This window comes from Gadus macrocephalus, chromosome 2, assembly GCF_031168955.1.
Source record: "Gadus macrocephalus chromosome 2, ASM3116895v1".
NCBI lineage: Eukaryota > Metazoa > Chordata > Actinopteri > Gadiformes > Gadidae > Gadus > Gadus macrocephalus.
In genome coordinates, this window is record NC_082383.1 from 11,062,309 (window position 1) to 11,080,849 (window position 18,541).

The following is an 18,541-nucleotide window of genomic DNA, read 5'->3' on the forward strand; positions in this document are numbered from 1 at the left end:
CAGTCTCTACATCTGTAGAAAAGTTCATAAAAAGCAACGGAGCAGTTTATGTTGTTTAGGTCATTCCGGCGAAACAATTCATAAAACAAACAATTTCACTTTATTCTTGGCCACATGAAAGGTATCAATTTCCTAATGATCAAAAATTGAAAATTGAACTGAAAGTAAATTTATACAGCAGATGCTTGAAAATTTAAAATATACTGTATGATTAAGGGCTTGACCAAGGATTAGATTTTTCCAATGTGGGACATAAATTTGGATCATTCAATTGTCTAACTTTTGAGTGATTATTAGCGGAAACAGAGTTAATGTGGCAGACCACAATTTTTGGACAACACGTGTATTAACTTAAGCAGAATATTCTTCTAGTTTAGCCTGACGGTCACCCATTAACAATGAACCCATCACAATATAAAACAAATGTGAGTTTCATTTAAAGAACGTTTATTTAGTTAGAGATGGTAATTTGACCCCCAAAAATGACAGTGATGTATACATAAGGGCATCATATGTATACAACAATCATATTATACATTAATGTACATTAAGGTAAAATTATATTTTTTTACTTATAAAATAATAATTCGGATTAGTGACTTGAAATGAATAAGTCTTTGGTACGCTTACAAAATCAACCTACAAAAATAAAATAAATACTTGTAGAAATGAGTAACCCAAGTACAGACTAAAAAAAATAATATATAAAAACACACAACCCGTCAACCTCCCTCAACAAGGCATTTCCTTTTAGCATAGGTTATAAAGTTTGAAGTTACTTATGCGTGTGCTTATCCGTGTTCGTCTGTGTGCGTGCGCATGTATAGGAAACCATAATGCCTTCTTTTAAACAAATAAAATAGTAATTTTCCAATTGTAATTTCCCCGGTTATTATATACTACTGTACAAGCATCCTTGGCATACTCCATTATACCAAGTATTTGACAAATAATAAAGAACATGAACTTTAACTAAAGGGGAAACAAAAACAAAAATTTTAAAACTAACAAACTATCGATTTCCTGGAAAGATGTTCCGAAGGCATCTCATTCGTCGGTTTTCTTGCCGACTGTCATCTTGTCCGCATGGAGAGCAAAGGTCTCTGCAACCAGTAGGGGGAACACTATGGTGGCATCTGCGTATACCTAGAGCCGCAACAAACACAACCAGCTCAAAACTTCATTCACCCTCATGTTGTTAACAGCCTGTACATTCAGATGCATTCAGCGATTCCTGCTGCCCTCCTAATTTACAATGTATTTGTTGAGCAGAGTCTTACATTCAAAGCAACTCACAGAGAATTTGGGCTAACAGGTCATTAAGCAGCAGATAGGGCTATGGGCATCTTACTTAATACCTCTACAGGCTAGACTGTGGACATTGGGGATTGAACCCAGTACCTTTCAATGTGTAAACATCGAATGCTATTTCGCAAATACACTTTAATGTGGAATTGACGGTATCCAAATATAGAGGATATTATTGTCTTATCAACCCTAAAAGGATTAGGAAAAACCCCGGGAACACTAGCCTGGGAGTCAGACAAATCTCGCAAGCTCGTGTTTTTATTTGCTCTGCAGAAAGGTCTGACGGCATTTTAACAACTGAGATGTTGTTAAAATGCCCATCAATAGTCTTTTGATTCCGGCATCGGGACAGTATTAAACAAACTGGACGGTATATTTTCATGATAAGAATAACAGACGACTGCGCTTAAAGCGCAATTGACTGTTTGGTTGAGAAATAGGATGTCATTTTTTTTCTTGTTCAGTGCTACTTCACGCCAAGTTTCATTGCTATGTTGGTTGTAGCTATAGCACCTGATACATAGTCATAAGCGGTTTTATTTATAAAAAATATATATATATTTCAATGTATTTACTCTTGGGTTTTCAATAAAAGTGACCTGATCCTCATAAGATGAACGCAGAAAAATAAAAAACAAACAATGTAGTTGGTTATATTCTATGCATCTCATGTGCGAGCACATGAGATCACACAAGAGTACAAGCCCCTCCCCGGAACTAACCACTTTTTGTTACCCCAGAAAGACAAATAAACAAAACTTTAATACAGGGGCTTTGGCTCCTGGCCTGAGCGCTAGGGGTACCTTCACAGGCTTGGCGTCCACCCTGATCTTCCCCCAGGACACCGCCTCGTCGGGACGGGCCCCGGCATCGGAGCCGTCAAACTCTTGGCCCGTGTTGACGTATACAGAGAAATCTGCTCCGTTTCTCTGGGAAGACAAGGGCAAATAAGCAAGGAACGTCATCAGATAAAAGTGACTTGGAGGTGTAGACCTGTGTTAGGTAGGTTGGTGCCAATCTAGTCTATAAGACATTGTAATGTGCTGCTGGTGTGTAGAATATAATAGATATCTTCATGGAAAATTCGAACTCCCAATCTATTGGAGCAACTCCAGATCTATGAGCTTGCTCGGAGCAACGCCAACAGCCCAAATGGCTTACATGGCATTGGCTAGGGGCAGAGTGAACACTTCCAAATCTGCATTTTTTAACCACTAATATTGATCAAAATAGCACCAAACCTCTGCAGTAGTATTTCTAGGGTCCCTACACATAAAACAAAGCATCAACAACTTAGTTAGCGTACCGGGAGTTAATTTTAAAAGACTGTTTTACAAGTCTGTGCCTTACCGGTAGGTCCATGTGTACAGGAAGTCCATACACGTCGATTACCGAATGCACCGGAGCTCTTACACGCCAAAACAGCCATTGTGGCGATGCTGGATATTTATGCTGGGCAAGCTCTTTACTCGTTGATCGACGAGAAAAACTGTCTGGAGGGCTTATTTTATGTGTTTTACTGCCGAAGAAGACCCTGGGTCAAATTTTCGCGGGAATTACCCTTTAACCCGAAAGGCCCCAGCTGGGTCTTTGAAACCAGGATATTCTTGCTGTGAACTGCCACAATCTAAATGAAAGAGAAAATCTGAGAAGACCTAACACTGGTAGACTACCACGACATCCAACCCCGATCGCCATAGTTACCATGAGATTGGCGTTGGCGATGTGATGTTTGATGAGCCCGCCACCCAAGATGATCATCCCGGTGCGCTTGGCGTACACGGCAAGGCTGTTGATTTTACGGATGTCTGACGAAATACAAAAGACCATGAAAATAAATCTTGTCTGCAGCCTAACCTGAAGACAACCTTCTAGAGTAGAGGACTGAACCAACTTGTTTCTTCGGATAAAGTAAACACACAGAATATACTGTATCAAACATTCCATAAATCCAAAATTCTGTAGACATTACAAAATTGCTTATTCATCACAGATTGATAAAACAGATGTGTTCGTAAGTCACCGTCTCCACGTTTTCTCCATTCATTAATTTCCATTCACTTAATCAAGTTTATTTTTATGACTAAAAAGGACTACAAGTAGTAATACAAGGGGAGGTTTGTGACGATCCCATATGACTAAAATCCTTTATGTCCCAGTCCTGCAGAACGCTGCCCTCTACCTTCCACGATGTCCATCACCAGGCCAGGCTTCTTGTAGGAGTGAAAGTACATCATGTCGCCCAGGGAGCCGTCCGTGAGAGCAGGGCTGAACACAGGGATGTTGTTCTGGAACACACACATACTAACGCATAACACATCCATTCACAAACACAGAAACACAAAGAACTAAACCCTCAGTCCCACCGAGAAAGTTTTGACAGCTGAGGGCCAATTTAGGAACCCAAAATTTGACTGAGGGCCGCCAAAGGAAAATAAATCAGGCGGGAAACGGCGTCAGCATCCCAGTGGTGAAAAAAATACATTGCACCGTGGACCTCTGGGAGTGAGGTCAAGAGAGGTCTAAATCACGAAACTGAGGTTCATCCTTTCAAAGTAATGTACAGTTAAAACTAACAAATGTAACAGGATTTAATTGAAAGCTAGAGAGAGTTGACTTTTCTCTTTATATTTACTTATTTTTGTTGAAATGAATATTGATATAATAAGAAAAAAAAGAAGAAAAAATTTAAATCTTTTCTTGTTTTTTTTTACTTACATTTGTATGTCATTGCGGGCCGCCAAGAATGTTTCCGCGGGCCGCACTTTGAGAACTAATGAGCTAGGCTATCATGTTAATCGATCGTGTCTATTTTTTATTTTGGGATAGCGCCATTTATGCTCTGATAATTGTATGACAAGTTATAAAACATTGGCAGTATTTTCAGCCCAACTTTACAGGGTCATTCTCTCCTTTAGATCTGGAGTTTATGTCCTAGCCTGACCTTGTAGGCCCAGTAGTAGACAGACTCTGGGTTGTTGATCTCCTTTCCCAAGCGGTGGATTGTTTTGGACGGGGTCCAATGTGTGCCCTGAAAATATCAGGGAAGGGGTGAAAGGCTTATAGAAAACGCAAGCAAAGAAGGCTTTATGTTTTATAACCAAGCAACAGCATTTTTTTTTATGAAATTCAACTCTGTTCAACGATTACATCATCACAAATGCGTGCAGTTTAGTTTTGATTTAAGGTTCAATCCATAGCACTACATCTCAAACAGGTTGTTTTAGGGATTGATTGTGCTCTTATCCGGACACACACACACACACACACACACACACACACACACACACACACACACACACACACACACACACACACACACACACACACACACACACACACACACACACACACACACACACACACACACACACCTCTGTTTCCTGCTCCAGCACCATCTGGTCCAGGATGGGCATCAGCCAGTCCTCAAACTTACAGTAGTTGGAGTTCGGCACCAGCAGGTTCCCTATTCTTTTTACCACGAGAAAAAGGAGAACATAGCAGAGGGGATGAGGAGGACACAAGCTAAGACTACAAGTGGGCTCACACCTTTTTCACTTAAAGCTAAGTGAAAAAAGCTATGGTGTGCAAGAAACCAGCCAGAGTAAGCTGGCTGGTTGAAAGTCTCCAACCAATAAGAATCCCCTCTTTTTACTTTTTTTTTATACACAAAAAACACCCCAAACCCAACCCAACTGGACCAAAATAATAATAATAATAATGAAATTATAAACAAAAAGAAAAGGCTTAATTACAAGTGTCTTTTAAATAGATACACCTAAATAAAATTAAAACACAAATAACAGGATTTAAATTACGTATGTACCTCAGTGCAACATGAGTGTGTCAGTGTGGGCCGAAGCCGCAAGACTCTATAGAGTCCTGATATCTTCTAGTTTATTCCTTCAATGTGTTGGGAAGTTCTTGAAGATTACTGAAGTATGACAAAAGTGACTAAAAAAAAAGTGACCAGACTGACAGAAATGTATCTGGGCACCCTCCCCTCTAGAAATAGAAATATAATCTTTATTTGTCATGGGGTTAAATACAGTGTATTTACACAACGAAATTAAGGTGCAGATCTTGTTCAGTGCTTTTTTTTTCTCTAAAGGCATGACTCTAAGCTACGTCCCCAAAACACAGGATTAGCTAGCTAGCATTTGCAATAGGTCTTCGTTCAGGCCGATTTAAATTATTTGACTTTATTTCAGGCCTGCGACAGCCACATATAGTCGATTTTTCGTCTTTTTTTGTGAGAGCAAGCTTCGGCGGCAGTCCAGCAGAGAAAGGGATTGTACTCCCAGAGCTTAGCTGCAGGGCTGCCGCCAAGTTCCCCCCGCCGGAGCTGTTCGTCTGCTGGTCCACAAAATCGTAGCTATGATCTGATTGGAGGGGAGTGGGGAAGTGGGAGGTAATATTCAACTGTGCCCCCTTCCTACGTAGGAGAGGGCGCCGAAACTGACTAGTTTGTTTGGTAACTCTAGGCGGGGTACTTTCAGAAATGCATATCTCACTCAAACAATCATGTACAGACATTTTTGAAAGTTTGTATGCGTGTGGGAGCACCAGAGACCCAAAACAACACCCCAAACTCCCGGGAAAAGTGTTGTTTTCATAATATGTCCCCTTTAAACCCCGCCCTACGATAAGGGTACTGTCGGCGGTGAAAACGCGAGCGGTAACTGAGCTGCGCCGAATTGCACCTTCACTACTCCACCAAGTCGCACCAAATCGACCCGCACCCGCCGGTGGAAATGCGGCATGTGAAGGCGGAGTCAGTGTGAATTGGACGGGAGTCAAGTACGAGAAGCTTTATGTTACGCTTACGTGGTGGTTTTGCTGTGAATTTGGGGTGAGTGACTTGAGCCCACCTGTTGATCCCCTGCTCGCGGAGCTCCTTGCCAGGCAGGGCAAAGTCTCCGAGGTAGGTGTCCCCCAGACACTTGATCAGGTCCTCTTCTATGCCTCCTGCTGTTGTCACAATCACATCCACCTGTACCCAGGACAACAGGGGAAAAAGGCATATGGAAATTAATCTGTGCCATCGGATTTTGAACATAAAAAGCCATTGAATTCTGAGAACTGAATATTTATAACTCCTAATTTTCAATAAACCATTTACAGCTTTATTTTTCAATGTTAAAATATTCAACTGAAACATTTTTTCAACGCCCCCAAATTCAACATGCCAAAGTTAGGTGCACAATTCAATGTATGAAATTCAGCGTTAACATCGGGGGACCCAAGGAAGAGCAATCGTTATGCTGAACATGTGTAGTTTATGTACCATGCTGTGCTCTGCCAGGTAGCGGATGGTCTCACGGACTCCGGAGCTGATTAGGTTGGAGGTGTAGCCCAGGAAAATAGTGCATCCGGACTGGTTGGAATTAGTGGACTGACTGCCTTCCCCCACCTCCTGCACCTCCTCCACCTCCAGTCGCTTCTCTATCTGTATACACATACACACACTCTTTAGCCCAGGAATGCTATCTTACGGCTGCTGAAGATTTGAGCTCAGTAATAATAATCAGGAAAATATAGGAGAGCAAGATTTTGAAAATAAACATCCCAGAAAATAACGTCTGCCCCGTCTCTCCCTTCCCATGTTTCTATGCCAATGAGAAGTGGTTTGTTCACGCACCTTTTCTCCAAACTAAACAACAGTCTAAAAACTAAATTTCTTTGAGGGAGAGGCCAAGGCCCCAGGAGCAGCTATTTCTCAGCACATTTCACAAAAGGCATTTATAACTAATTATAGCTTTTACATTTCACTTAACCAAACGTACTGGTTAAGCCACATAAAAACATCCTGTTTTATCAGTCTCTCGGCCCCCCATCCCTCTGACCATTCTATTTATCTCGTTGACAGCAAGGCCCATATTGCTGGCCTGGAACCCAGTTGTTAAGTAGGATTGAAGTAGCGCCCTGTGATCCAAGCCCTTGTTGAAGTCATAGCCCCGTATCTTGGGCATGTTGATGAGTTCAGCGCTCGGTTTGAGGACGGCCTCCCTGGCCACTGACGGTGGATGGTCTGCCATTTCTCCTGTATAATTCAAAGTCAGACAAATTGATCATAATCCTATCACACACAACCCCCAGAGATACATAGTCAACACCTGCTTCATAAACCCTCTGTATGAACATGTATGAACACAAGGATCTATTGGTAAAAATCCGAACACACAACATAAGAAGTGGATTTGAATGTACTACAGACAAGTATCTGCACGTTTTTCAAGATTACACATGAGTGAGTTCAGTGGGTTCTTTCAAATACCCAATCCGACATTGTAAAGTGGTTTAAAAGACCACTGCAGTTTCGTCCCCAGCCTTCCGTGGTGATACCACGAGTGTGTGACTCCATAGCGACCTGTGTTCATACATGGTCATACATGTGGGAAACAATGTATGTCAATACATGAATACATGTTCTCCCAATAAACAAAATATCTTTTGATAATTCAAATATTACACAATTTCTTCTATGACAGATATTGGTATGTCTAGTCTTACATTTAATGAGTATTTACAGCCTCATAATTGCGCAATTCATCAACAATTAACCAACCAGAGAAGCCACAATAACAATAAACATTAAAAAAAGGCTGCGATATATGAACGCAACTTGAACATTTCTCTTTTCGTCGTAATGTAAATGTAAGGGAAAAATTATTCAATAACAACTTTTAAAATACCTATTGTTGTTGATAGACAACGATGTCTACGAAAAAGATACTGCGGAGGGAAAGGCTGTCAGGGAATTTAAGCCATCGCTTTCAGCGGATGTAAACAGCACATGGGTGTGCGGAAACAACTACGGAAAGCATAAAGCGACGCGATTTAAAATGTTTTGTATGAAATACTGAATACCGATAGATCCTAATTAATATACAGGGACATATACCAATGAAACACTGCTTCAGTGCTATAAACACATTAGGATATCAAATCAAACATTATTAGTATATGGAATATGAATTATTATGCCCCTTTCCACCGGCGGGTACGCTTCGGACCCAGCCCTGGCTGCAGCACGCAGATCGAGGAGTGGCTCAACGTGGTTGGAGCTAGCGTTTGATTCCGCCTGCAATCGGAAGAGGAAGAAAGTGTCTGAATAGGTCCATCCTCAGCAACCTTAACGAAAGGAAAGGAGATAGTGGTATCCCATTATCCTTTACGGCGTTAATATTTAAAGCAAGATGCCACCGGCGAAGTTAAGAGACGCGGAAAAGACGCATGAGAGACGCGGAAAAGCAGAAAAAGTGAAGAAAATAATAATGGATACCAATTCCAGAAACACATTATTTGAATCGAAATGAATTCATTTATTGCTGGTTATTAAGCACACAATATGCATCGTAAGAAAATAAAATGCCGAATTCACATTTAAGAAAGACATATAATATAATTTCAACGTCAACATAAATTGAGCCTCTTTTTTTTTTTTACCGGGGAATTAGGATTCAAGTGATCCAAATTATTCCCGTTGGCCAAGTCCGACCTAAGTGATTCTCACTGTTGGCGACAACCTGATTGAAATCAAGAACGCATGGCTCGAAAGAGCGCTTGTTGTAGCCCAACTTCGGAAAACGGTAGTTCCACGCTAGAGACGCTAGATGTCAGCAGTACTCGTCGTCCCGCAATGACGTCGGTTGGGAAAAGTGGAGTCGAATTCTTTAATAGGTGTATGATTCGTATTAATTTTAAACAGTGCTGTCTTTTCCTATGTTCGAAAGGAAGCACCTTTGCATCTCTCCTTGACCCGATAACGTTTTTCACAAAGGTTAAGGAAAGGAGGCATAAAGGTTAGGAGATTTGACTATTCGAAGAGGACCCATCGGTTCCAGGGATCTGACTTTTGCTTCAGCGAAAGAACCAATCACAGAACGGGGGGGACAGCAAGACGATGACGACGTCTATGCGACACACCGAAGCTTGTAGTTTGTTTATATCTATGGATCCAACATGGCAGCAGAGGCGAAGTTACCTTTCGATGCAGCTTTAGAAAGTGTGCTAAGTAGTTTCGAACGCAAGTTTATTTGGATAAAATAGCAACTTTTCAACTGGTCTAATTTATACGATTTGCTATGAGCTACGTACAGCATCTGATAGACATTCGTAGCGCCCAATAAACGGCTCTGGGCATTCGTTAACCACGCCTCAAATACGAGAAAATGAATGTGTGGTTCGCAGACCTCAATGTAGATTGAGGTGAGGTCTAGCGATCTATAGGAAATTAACAACCTTTAGTTGATCTATCTTCACCAGAAAATATTTAGAAGATCTGCAAATCCCTTTTTACGATTCAATCAGCCAGATAGCCGATTCCACAGTCAACGTTATCTTCCCTTTGACGTATCATATGACGGGCAACATTTCAGACCACTATTATTGGGATTGCAATGCTTCATGGTGAACCACAAGTCAACTAATCAGAAAACGTATACGTTCACTAGCAATAATTGGCATCTCGGTATGTATTTATCATGAGCCATGTACTTAGAGACGATACGGTAATGTCTAAAGGCCATGCTCCAGAGGAACAGGAGATAGAAACTGCAAGAACGTTAAAGGAAGATTCACATTATGGACCGCATCTTTCATCAACTTCCTTCGAAACATCAGGGCCTGACACGCCCGGGTAAGGTTTCCATCGATAAAGACAGAACCGAAATGTTATGCATCATTATTACTTAACTGTTTTGTTTTTCGTCTTTAGACTTCCTTGCTCATCTCAGTCAACTCCCTCACCCTCTGAGGGAAGCGGTCTGCTGTCATTACCGTGGGAAATGGTGACTCAGATCGCTTCTCATCTTCCTGCCCAGTGTGTCATCTCCGTGTTGCCGAAGGTTAGGCTGGACCCGGGAGTTTACCCTGGTTCTTCATGTTATATTGCTTGGAACAAAAATGTCAAACATTGGACAATGACATTGTTGGTGTGTAATTGCCACCCATTTTTTTAGCTTGGTAAAAGTATAGAATAATTGTTTTATAATATTTTGATTATTTAGTTTTTTTTCTAGCTTGAAACCTGATTGCAAACGAACAAATTTATTTCAAGTGAACACTTTAGAAAATATGTTTTACATTAAATATTACATTGTTCTAAATATTTTGTGTTTGTAGGAGGATGGCAGAACGTAGTTGGAAAACACCACCAATTGTCTCATTCTCTTCAGGTGTGCCAAGCACTGGGTAACATAGGCGAGGACAGCACCAGCTGGCAGCTGCGTGCTGGCAGGCTAACCGGTTCCAGGGTGAAATTCCCTGTTGGTTCCAGGGAGGGTTACGACTGGCCCAATGCCTGCCTGGAGATGGAGGATCTGATCACCTGCTGGGAGGACCAGGCCGCCTGGGTGGACAGACACACCAAGGCCAGGGACGATGGGACGCAGGCTGTCCAAGGAGCAGAAGTCAGGGGGGAGGAAGAAAGGCGTGGAGAGGCAGACCAAGACGCCGAAGGCTTTGTGCTCGCAGAGCGTGCTGAGGAGCGAGGTGTTGACGCCGTGATGGAGGTGGCCTTTGAGGGGGAGTTGGAGATGCAGGCAGACGGACAAAGGGCTAACTCAAAAGAGAGGAGGAGGAGACCAGAGGAGGCGGCCGCCGTGGCGATGGTGAAGGAAGAACGATGCAATGAGAGGGGACCCCCGGAGGCCCCTGAGGGGTGCGGGAACGGAGGAGACAACCCTCAGCTGGGCGGAGGCGGGGCGGAGCTAGGCGTGGAAGAGCCCGAGCCGTTGAGGCCTCTGAGCCCGACCCCAGCCCTGGAGCGGGTCCCTCTGCCCTCGACGGGCCACTATGCCCAGGTGAATTCCGTGCTGCTGATCGGAGGCGAGGGGGCGGTGTGCGTCTCGGGCTCCAGGGACACCAACGTCATCTTGTGGGACCTGCATGGTGGCAGAGACGCCACGCCCCACATGCTGCGGGGCCAGGGGCTGGCGTCTAGCCACCGGGGCTGGGTGTGGTGCCTGGCCTCCCGGGGCTCGCTGCTCGCATCAGGGAGCTTCGACAGCACTATCAGACTGTGGGACCTGGGGGCCGGTGGGGCAGAGAGGGGCAGGATCTCCACCAGCGCCCCTGTCCTGTGTTTGTCCTGCCAGCCAGACGTACTGCTGGCCGGGACATTCAACAAGACCATCAGCCTCTATGACACCAGATGTAAGGAGGCTTGGCCATTTTCACATGCTTTACAGTACATTTACTTGCATTACAAAACATTACACTAGTGTAATGTAGTTGAGTCTATAGCCTTTACTATTCAATACACAAATGGAGTAAATCCCACACAGTACTCCAACATTCTGGAACCCATCTGTCTTGCCCTGTTTCAACATGGTGTATCAATGCAGTATAGATGGGACTAGGGATAGTCTAGCAGATTGCGGTAAAGCAACACTTACGGATGCAAGCCACCCTAAAACTCAAACTCAGAGAAGCTTAAAGAAGCTGTATCAATATTGTTATCGAATCGCCCGAAAAGCATTGGCAATTGGCGATAAAAACCCTCACAGATTCAAATACATTTTCAGCGGAGCATTATGATTGTTTTGCTTGCTCCAGCACAACATTGCCACTCCCGGCAATGCTTTAATTCACAACGCAGCTGTCTCGGCAGTGTTACAGAAATTGCTATGTGATGGGAAATTGAAGGTACAAAATTTGATCGTATATCTATCCCTGTTTTGATTCACACATGACCCCATGCAGGGAATGTCCCAAAATGCGTCTGGGATAGACTGCAGGTGTGTAAGGGGCTTCTGCCTCATGTACAGTATAATAATATATGATAAGACATACTAAGCATTTGTGTTCTGTGTGACAGTGGCTGAGCCCCTGGTGAAGAGTCTTCAGCTACATGGCAAGGCCGTCATGTGTCTGGCTGCTGATGAGCAGTACATCATCTCCGGGAGCCAGGACTACACGGTTGCCATCTTTGACCGCAGGGCCGGCAAGACCTTAAAGAGACTACGGGTAGCATGTACACTCTCGGCGGTTATAATATTTACATCATATTTTCTGCACAATAACAAGAGGTATTCATTCTATTTCATTCCATTCTTCCTGAATTCCAGCAACCTAGCTGTGTAGCAATGAAAAGCCACTTCAACTCTTAAGACAAACTTATCCCACCATTTCCACCATGTTTGCTTTGATGTTTTCATGTTTAATTTGTCTTGGTATAGTCCGATGTTGGCCACTTTTTGAAGCATTTTTTTTATTTGCTATGTTGACCATTTAAGTACATTTTGTATTTACCTTAGTTCACTCTATTAGATGTAGATCAAACCTAGGTGTATGTTAATATATAGGCATACTGTATATATTGTAGTCAAATTTATTTATTTAAAAAAAAAAGCATTTATCTATATTCTTATGTGCATTTGTTTTTATCTCCTTTTGATTTGCTTTGGATTGGATTTTCGACACCTGAGATTGAAATGTTTTTCCAACGACTCCTTCCAGCTCCGGTCCTATCTTCTGTCCATGTGCTACCAAAATGGCGAGGTGTGGGCGGGGGACAACAAGGGCATCATACACGCCTTCTCTGTGCGGTCGGGGGTCCTGAAGCCCCTGTCCCAGTTCGATGTGGGACACACCTCCCTGGTCACAGGCATCCACAAGTCCCCCGGGAGCCTGTACACCAGTTCATCGGATCGCACTCTAAAGGTCGGCGTAGGAGTCAATTTGACCCAGCAAATCTACCTGCAGCCCACAACGTCTACCTTTCTGGGCATTTAGAGACTAGGGTTGCCGCGGTATAGAGTTATTTATTTATTTATTTATTTTCCAGTAATAAAACACACAAGACCGGTAACCATAGCAACGCCGGTAAACAAATCCCGCGAGGCCCAATCCCTACGAGAGCTCCCCGCGCTACGGCTATCCGGAGGCGCACAGAGCTTTTGGCCTTGATATTATGTATACAATTATATTATACTATTATATATTTATATATATATATATATATATATATATATATATATATATATATATATATATATATATATATATATATATATATATATATATATAACGTTATGAGACGCTGTCACCGAGAATTGGCGCGCTGTCACCGAGTGTGAGAGGAGAGTTGATGGAGAAGATGGCGGTTGACATAGTTTCAAAGTTTGTACTCTGTAATACCGGTGTTGACACGAGTGTATTACTCGGTGTGAAAATTTCCACACCGCGGCAACCCTAATTTAGACTTGTAATTGTGGGGAAACGTATTGGTACAACTACATGTTTGAAAAAGTCATTCAAAGGAATTGTATGGGAAAGTTTATTTTTGTGATTATTGGGGAAGGGATGGTATAGTTACTAGGATTTTAAACTAAACTAAAGCTACTGGCTTCTACACCCAATGCCTTCCTGTACCTGCTCACTTTTGCCATGTATCAGAATTCACTGTAATTTGCTTTGGATAAGTGACTGTTAGTTTATATTGAAACGGCTATCAGGTGGGCCATTTCGCCAGCCTATAAGTAGGCCTATTTAGAAATCAGAAACAAGTTTCAGCATCGCACTTTCAGACTTTTCCTACATACATCTTGTTTGCACTGTAGAATACTCATACATATTTAAATTATGAAATAAAATCGGGAAGGAAGGTTACAAGCAATTAACTTCAATTTAATGCACATGGACCATTGATAAAAATTTAAATATTGGAAGCTCAATAGACATGGATGACGTCCTTGTGCAATTGCTTATGGTAAAATTGGTAATGCACTTGCACTGTTGCGATGCCCTATAGAGAAATTGTTTTTATTGTTTTTATCCTCGCCAGTGTCAATAGATTCGGCATTCATGTGTTCTAATCACCTCCAAACCCACTAAAATACTACAGCTTATAAGACAATAACATGCCATGCTGCTTTACTTATAGGTTACATATGAAGCAATACTTTAGGCTGGAAGCAGGCATAGACTGATATACATTTTTCACATTCTTTGACAAATTTGACAAATTGCTTGTAAGTCAAAATACCCGTGGCGGTCAAAGGTAGTGTAGCCAGAGCTGCTGGTGATAATATATAATTAAATAGTGAATGTGAAAGATGGGTGTTTTGGTGTAGGTAAGCTGGATAGGGAAGGTGTGACTCTTATGCCGTCTCTTTTGTAGGTACACATTCCTTGTGCCCCTCCGAGGACTCTGTGCACACTGAATTACCAAGAGGGAGTTAGTGGGGTAAGTAAAGAGCTAGCTGAAAGACTTAATTTTTATAGTCTCGTTCTCCCTCTCCTTCGCTCTCAGCGATTAAAGAAGTGGTTTGTTCATGCAACTGTGATTGGCAAGATGGATTACCCAATCTCAGTCTAAAAACTAAGTTTGTTGCCTGCTCTCAAAGGTAACCCACCCTCTTCTTTGTCATCAGTTGAGCGTGGAGTCGGGGGTTCTGGCCGTCGCTTCGGGAGAGACGTCTGTGGAGGTGTGGAGGCCCTGTAGATGAGGGAGAGACGTCTGTGGAGGTGTGGAGGCCCTGTAGATGAGGGAGAGACGTCTGTGGAGGTGTGGAGGCCCTGTAGATGAGGGAGAGACGTCTGTGGAGGTGTGGAGGCCCTGTAGATGAGGGAGAGACGTCTGTGGAGGTGTGGAGGCCCTGTAGATGAGGGAGAGACGTCTGTGGAGGTGTGGAGGCCCTGTAGATGAGGGAGGGACCATATTCCATTACCTAATCAAAAGCAAACACTCCAGCCGAGAAGGAGGTAGCTCTGGAGACCGGGAAGAGACTAGTTGCCCTGGAACCTGAATTTCCTGGATCAGTTTGCCTCATACAAAACTGTTGCTAGTGTGTGTAGCACAGTCATACCGTTTTAAAGGTGAAAGACTTAAAAAGATAGAGGATTGTTATATTCAAGTTATAATTTATTGAACTGATGCTTTAGGTCCATCAGTTGCAATTGCAATTGCATTTTTGATACGCTGTGTCTTTAACAGTGAGTAATATGTGAAGACTGGACGCCTAACATGTTCATATATCTATATACAGTTTACAATAGCTAGTTTACAGTAAGATATCTTTGAGAATAACGTCCCAGATTGTGTTTATTACCACCAACTAGTAAAACATTGTAACTAATCATGTATTTCCCCACTGCTGTATCGTTTTTCCACACATTATTTATAGCACATGTGAAGATTGAAGTGATGTACCGTTTTAAAGGTGAAAGACTTAAAAAGATAGAGAGGATTGTTATATTCAAGTTATAATTTATTGAACTGATGCTTTAGGTCCATCACAGTTGCAATTGCAATTGCATTTTTGATACGCTGTGTCTTTAACAGTGAGTAATATGTGAAGACTGGACGCCTAACATGTTCATATATCTATACACAGTTTACAATAGCTAGTTTACAGTAAGATATCTTTGAGAATAACGTCCCAGATTGTGTTTATTACCACCAACTAGTAAAACATTGTAACTAATCATGTATTTCCCCACTGCTGTATCGTTTTTCCACACATTATTTATAGCACATGTGAAGATTGAAGTGATGTACACAATAACTTGTTCAACTTAAACTTTTTTTTTTTCTTTTACTTTAACTTGCCTTAACTGAACTGCACTAGCCGTGTTCACATCTAGCTTTTTTTGTAATAGCGAAAAGTTGAGCCGACCGTTTTTTCAACAAATAAAAGCTGGCAGCGTTTTTTGTCCTAAAAGCGCCGAGAGCGTTTATTCTATCGCCTAGCATGGAACCCATTCTAGACCCGACGTTACACGGCTACTATGTATCCATCCAGGCTGGAGCCCATTAGACATATCGTAGATCTCGACATGTTCTGTAATCAAAACTAATAATCGCTCCACCGGCACTTTCCCGAATGATTTGTCCACCACGGACTTGTTTTGACAGTTGAGTTTCCTTCGATGTTCCGCTTGTGATTGGTCAGTTGCCAAAAAGACGCGTGACGTCGGACACTTTCTTCCTGAAAGTTGAACTTTTTTCAACGCTCCGTATGGCAGAAAAAAACGCTGGGAGAGGCGTTTAAAAAAACGGCCGTGACTTTTTCCAGAAACGCTCTGCTCCATAAAATATAATGTAAAACAAGCGCTGGCAGATTAAAAAAAAAAAAACGCTAGATGTGAACACGGTACTCAACACTATGGGAAATAAAACAGACGTGATTCTGATTGTATGGTATGGTTATTTTCATATGCATTGTGATGTGATTGCTGGCCTGACAATTGTGGGCTGAATGCAGAGGTCCCTAGCTGTGTGAAGCACATTGGCACAGTACTATATTTTGTGTTATTGTAGCTAAGGAATTACTGGTAAAACATTCATTTTACCTTCAACATGTACATGTATTATAACATTGATTAGCCATCCTATGGAGTTTTTTTGTAAACGATACAAATTAAAGCCTTCCATATTGCTTCAATTTCCTCAGCTGAATCTAAACTAGACTCCTAATAGTCAATTATAACGACCATGCATTTAATCTATAAAGCACATATCTTGTACCAAATGCAGCAAACAAATGAATGATGAAGCCAATAAAATCCTCACAGGATTCAACTGCCTCTTAAAGCAGTATGCAGGTTTTCTTGTCTTTAAAGGGGTTGGAGGAGGCAGTGATCCCAGTGAGAAGAGGGTCACTGCGTCTGTGTTCCTGACAATACTGAACCAGCTCCGCCGCAGCTAGGGAGATCTGCTGGATGACACCAAGAGCACAACAAAACAATATAAAACTGGATGGTCTACTCTAGATCATATTTAAAGTTTTTTATTATGAGAAATTAAGTATAACGTAGTGATTCTGTACAATCAAGTGAAATTCATACGACAAAAGTGCTTAAAAACCTTTTCCTGTCAAAGCAAACAAAATTAATGTATACAAATAGGTCAATAAAAAAGATGTTCACAGTGTCTCTATTATAATATTCCTTATTGAAGAGGCCTGTAAAGCAGCGATTCCCACAGAAAGGTTTTTACTCGTTCTTTCCCTTGATGACATCTACAACAGTTCCCCTCCAAAAAACCTGTGGGCTTTCTGTTTTAAGTGTTATGATACATTTTTGATCATCTAACAGTTGGATGTTTGAAAACACATTCCCTGAACAAAATGTAAAATCACAATAATAACAGGTTAATAAATGTAACCTGTTAACAAATCAATGTATTTTTGGCAAACCCAAGATGTGAATCAAGCATCCATTCAGCCAAGAGCGCAGGGTACGGTACCTTGAATCTCTCCATGCCGGCTTCAACTCGAAGCTGATCCACCATCCTTTTCGCCTGTATGACGCTGCTGCTGCTACAAACGCTTCCCGGCATGTTGGTCTTCAGGTCAGCATTCCAACTACAGCTGATGGCATCAACTCAGAAAGTAATGCTAAATAATAGAAGAAAATAGAATGTAAACAATATTGCAAGCCACGCTTTTCATTTAATCGGTTGTTATCTTTTGCGGCATCTGATGGACCATGCACCGTTCAGGGCACCTGTCTCTGCCCAGGGTTATTTTACGTTTTTTTTAACAAGGGTTAAGGTTAGTTTCCCTTCCCCCCACTCCCAATATGGCCATTTCAAAGTGCCCCTGCAGGTAGAAGGTCACAGAGCAAAGAATTAGAAAGGTCACCAAACCACACACACACACACACACACACACACACACACACACACACACACTCTCTTTCATCCCTCTTTATACTTGCGTGCGCAGCCGTGCGTGTGTGATCGAGAGAGTTGCTGTGTTCGAAATCCTTTCCTATTCACTCACTCACTATTCCCCATATCATGATATAGGCCTATGGCACTAGATCAGTGGCAGACTCAGAGTGTTTGAAGGGCAGGGGCAAAAAATAAAAAGGGCACATTTTTGCCCTAGAGGGCACATCGTCATAATTTATTGTATCAAGGGGCACCAGAGGGCACCCATTCATTTTTTTCACATGTCAAGGGCAGCCAATAAGGCACTTTCTCTCGTATTCACCACTCTAGAAGGCACTTTTATAACCATGGAAGCACTGTAAGGGCATTAAGAGGGCACTCATTGAGGCCGGTTATCGAATTTTCTTATCTAGGGGGCTCATCATCATAATTTATTGTAGGAAGGGGCACCCAATAATTTTTTCCACATTTAAAGGGCAGCCAATAAGGCACTTTCTCTCGTATTCCGCCACTCTTGAGGGCACTTTTTCAGCCATGGAGGCACGAGGGGGGGGGGGGGCGGTCGCCCCCTGCCATCCCCTCCCTGAGTCCGCCACTATATAGTAAACG

The 18,541-nt window shown here is 42.3% G+C and overlaps 3 protein-coding genes across 5 annotated transcripts; 1 reads left to right on the plus strand and 2 right to left on the minus strand.

Annotated features, from left to right (window-relative positions):
- Positions 1 to 430: 430 nt before the first annotated feature.
- On the minus strand, positions 431 to 10,129 carry dhps (deoxyhypusine synthase). Of its 2 annotated transcripts, XM_060040701.1 has the most exons (11): positions 10,007 to 10,129; positions 8,004 to 8,392; positions 7,155 to 7,351; positions 6,596 to 6,757; positions 6,180 to 6,301; positions 4,683 to 4,779; positions 4,253 to 4,339; positions 3,491 to 3,596; positions 3,013 to 3,116; positions 2,112 to 2,237; positions 431 to 1,146 (listed from the first exon to the last, which is right to left on the minus strand). In XM_060040701.1, the coding sequence occupies exons 3-11, from the start codon at positions 7,344 to 7,346 to the stop codon at positions 1,048 to 1,050; spliced, it is 1,095 nt and encodes a 364-aa protein (XP_059896684.1). In that variant the 5' UTR covers positions 7,347 to 7,351; positions 8,004 to 8,392; positions 10,007 to 10,129; the 3' UTR covers positions 431 to 1,047. The 2 variants fall into 2 exon arrangements, with proteins under 2 accessions (XP_059896684.1, XP_059896693.1); XM_060040710.1 differs by lacking the exon at positions 8,004 to 8,392 and having other exon boundaries at positions 10,007 to 10,120.
- On the plus strand, positions 8,847 to 16,449 carry fbxw9 (F-box and WD repeat domain containing 9). Its single transcript, XM_060040690.1, has 8 exons — positions 8,847 to 9,949; positions 10,028 to 10,157; positions 10,488 to 11,466; positions 12,131 to 12,279; positions 12,772 to 12,975; positions 14,435 to 14,500; positions 14,688 to 14,741; positions 14,942 to 16,449. The coding sequence occupies exons 1-8, from the start codon at positions 9,795 to 9,797 to the stop codon at positions 14,960 to 14,962; spliced, it is 1,758 nt and encodes a 585-aa protein (XP_059896673.1). The 5' UTR covers positions 8,847 to 9,794; the 3' UTR covers positions 14,963 to 16,449.
- On the minus strand, positions 15,984 to 18,138 carry gng14 (G protein subunit gamma 14). Of its 2 annotated transcripts, XR_009523514.1 has the most exons (3): positions 17,973 to 18,138; positions 17,504 to 17,654; positions 16,834 to 16,973 (listed from the first exon to the last, which is right to left on the minus strand). XR_009523514.1 is itself a non-coding variant. In XM_060040722.1 (2 exons), the coding sequence occupies exons 1-2, from the start codon at positions 17,594 to 17,596 to the stop codon at positions 16,845 to 16,847; spliced, it is 219 nt and encodes a 72-aa protein (XP_059896705.1). In that variant the 5' UTR covers positions 17,597 to 17,908; the 3' UTR covers positions 15,984 to 16,844. The 2 variants fall into 2 exon arrangements, 1 of the variants encoding a protein (XP_059896705.1); XM_060040722.1 differs by lacking the exon at positions 17,973 to 18,138 and having other exon boundaries at positions 15,984 to 16,970; positions 17,504 to 17,908.
- Between the last annotated feature and the right edge of the window lie 403 nt (positions 18,139 to 18,541).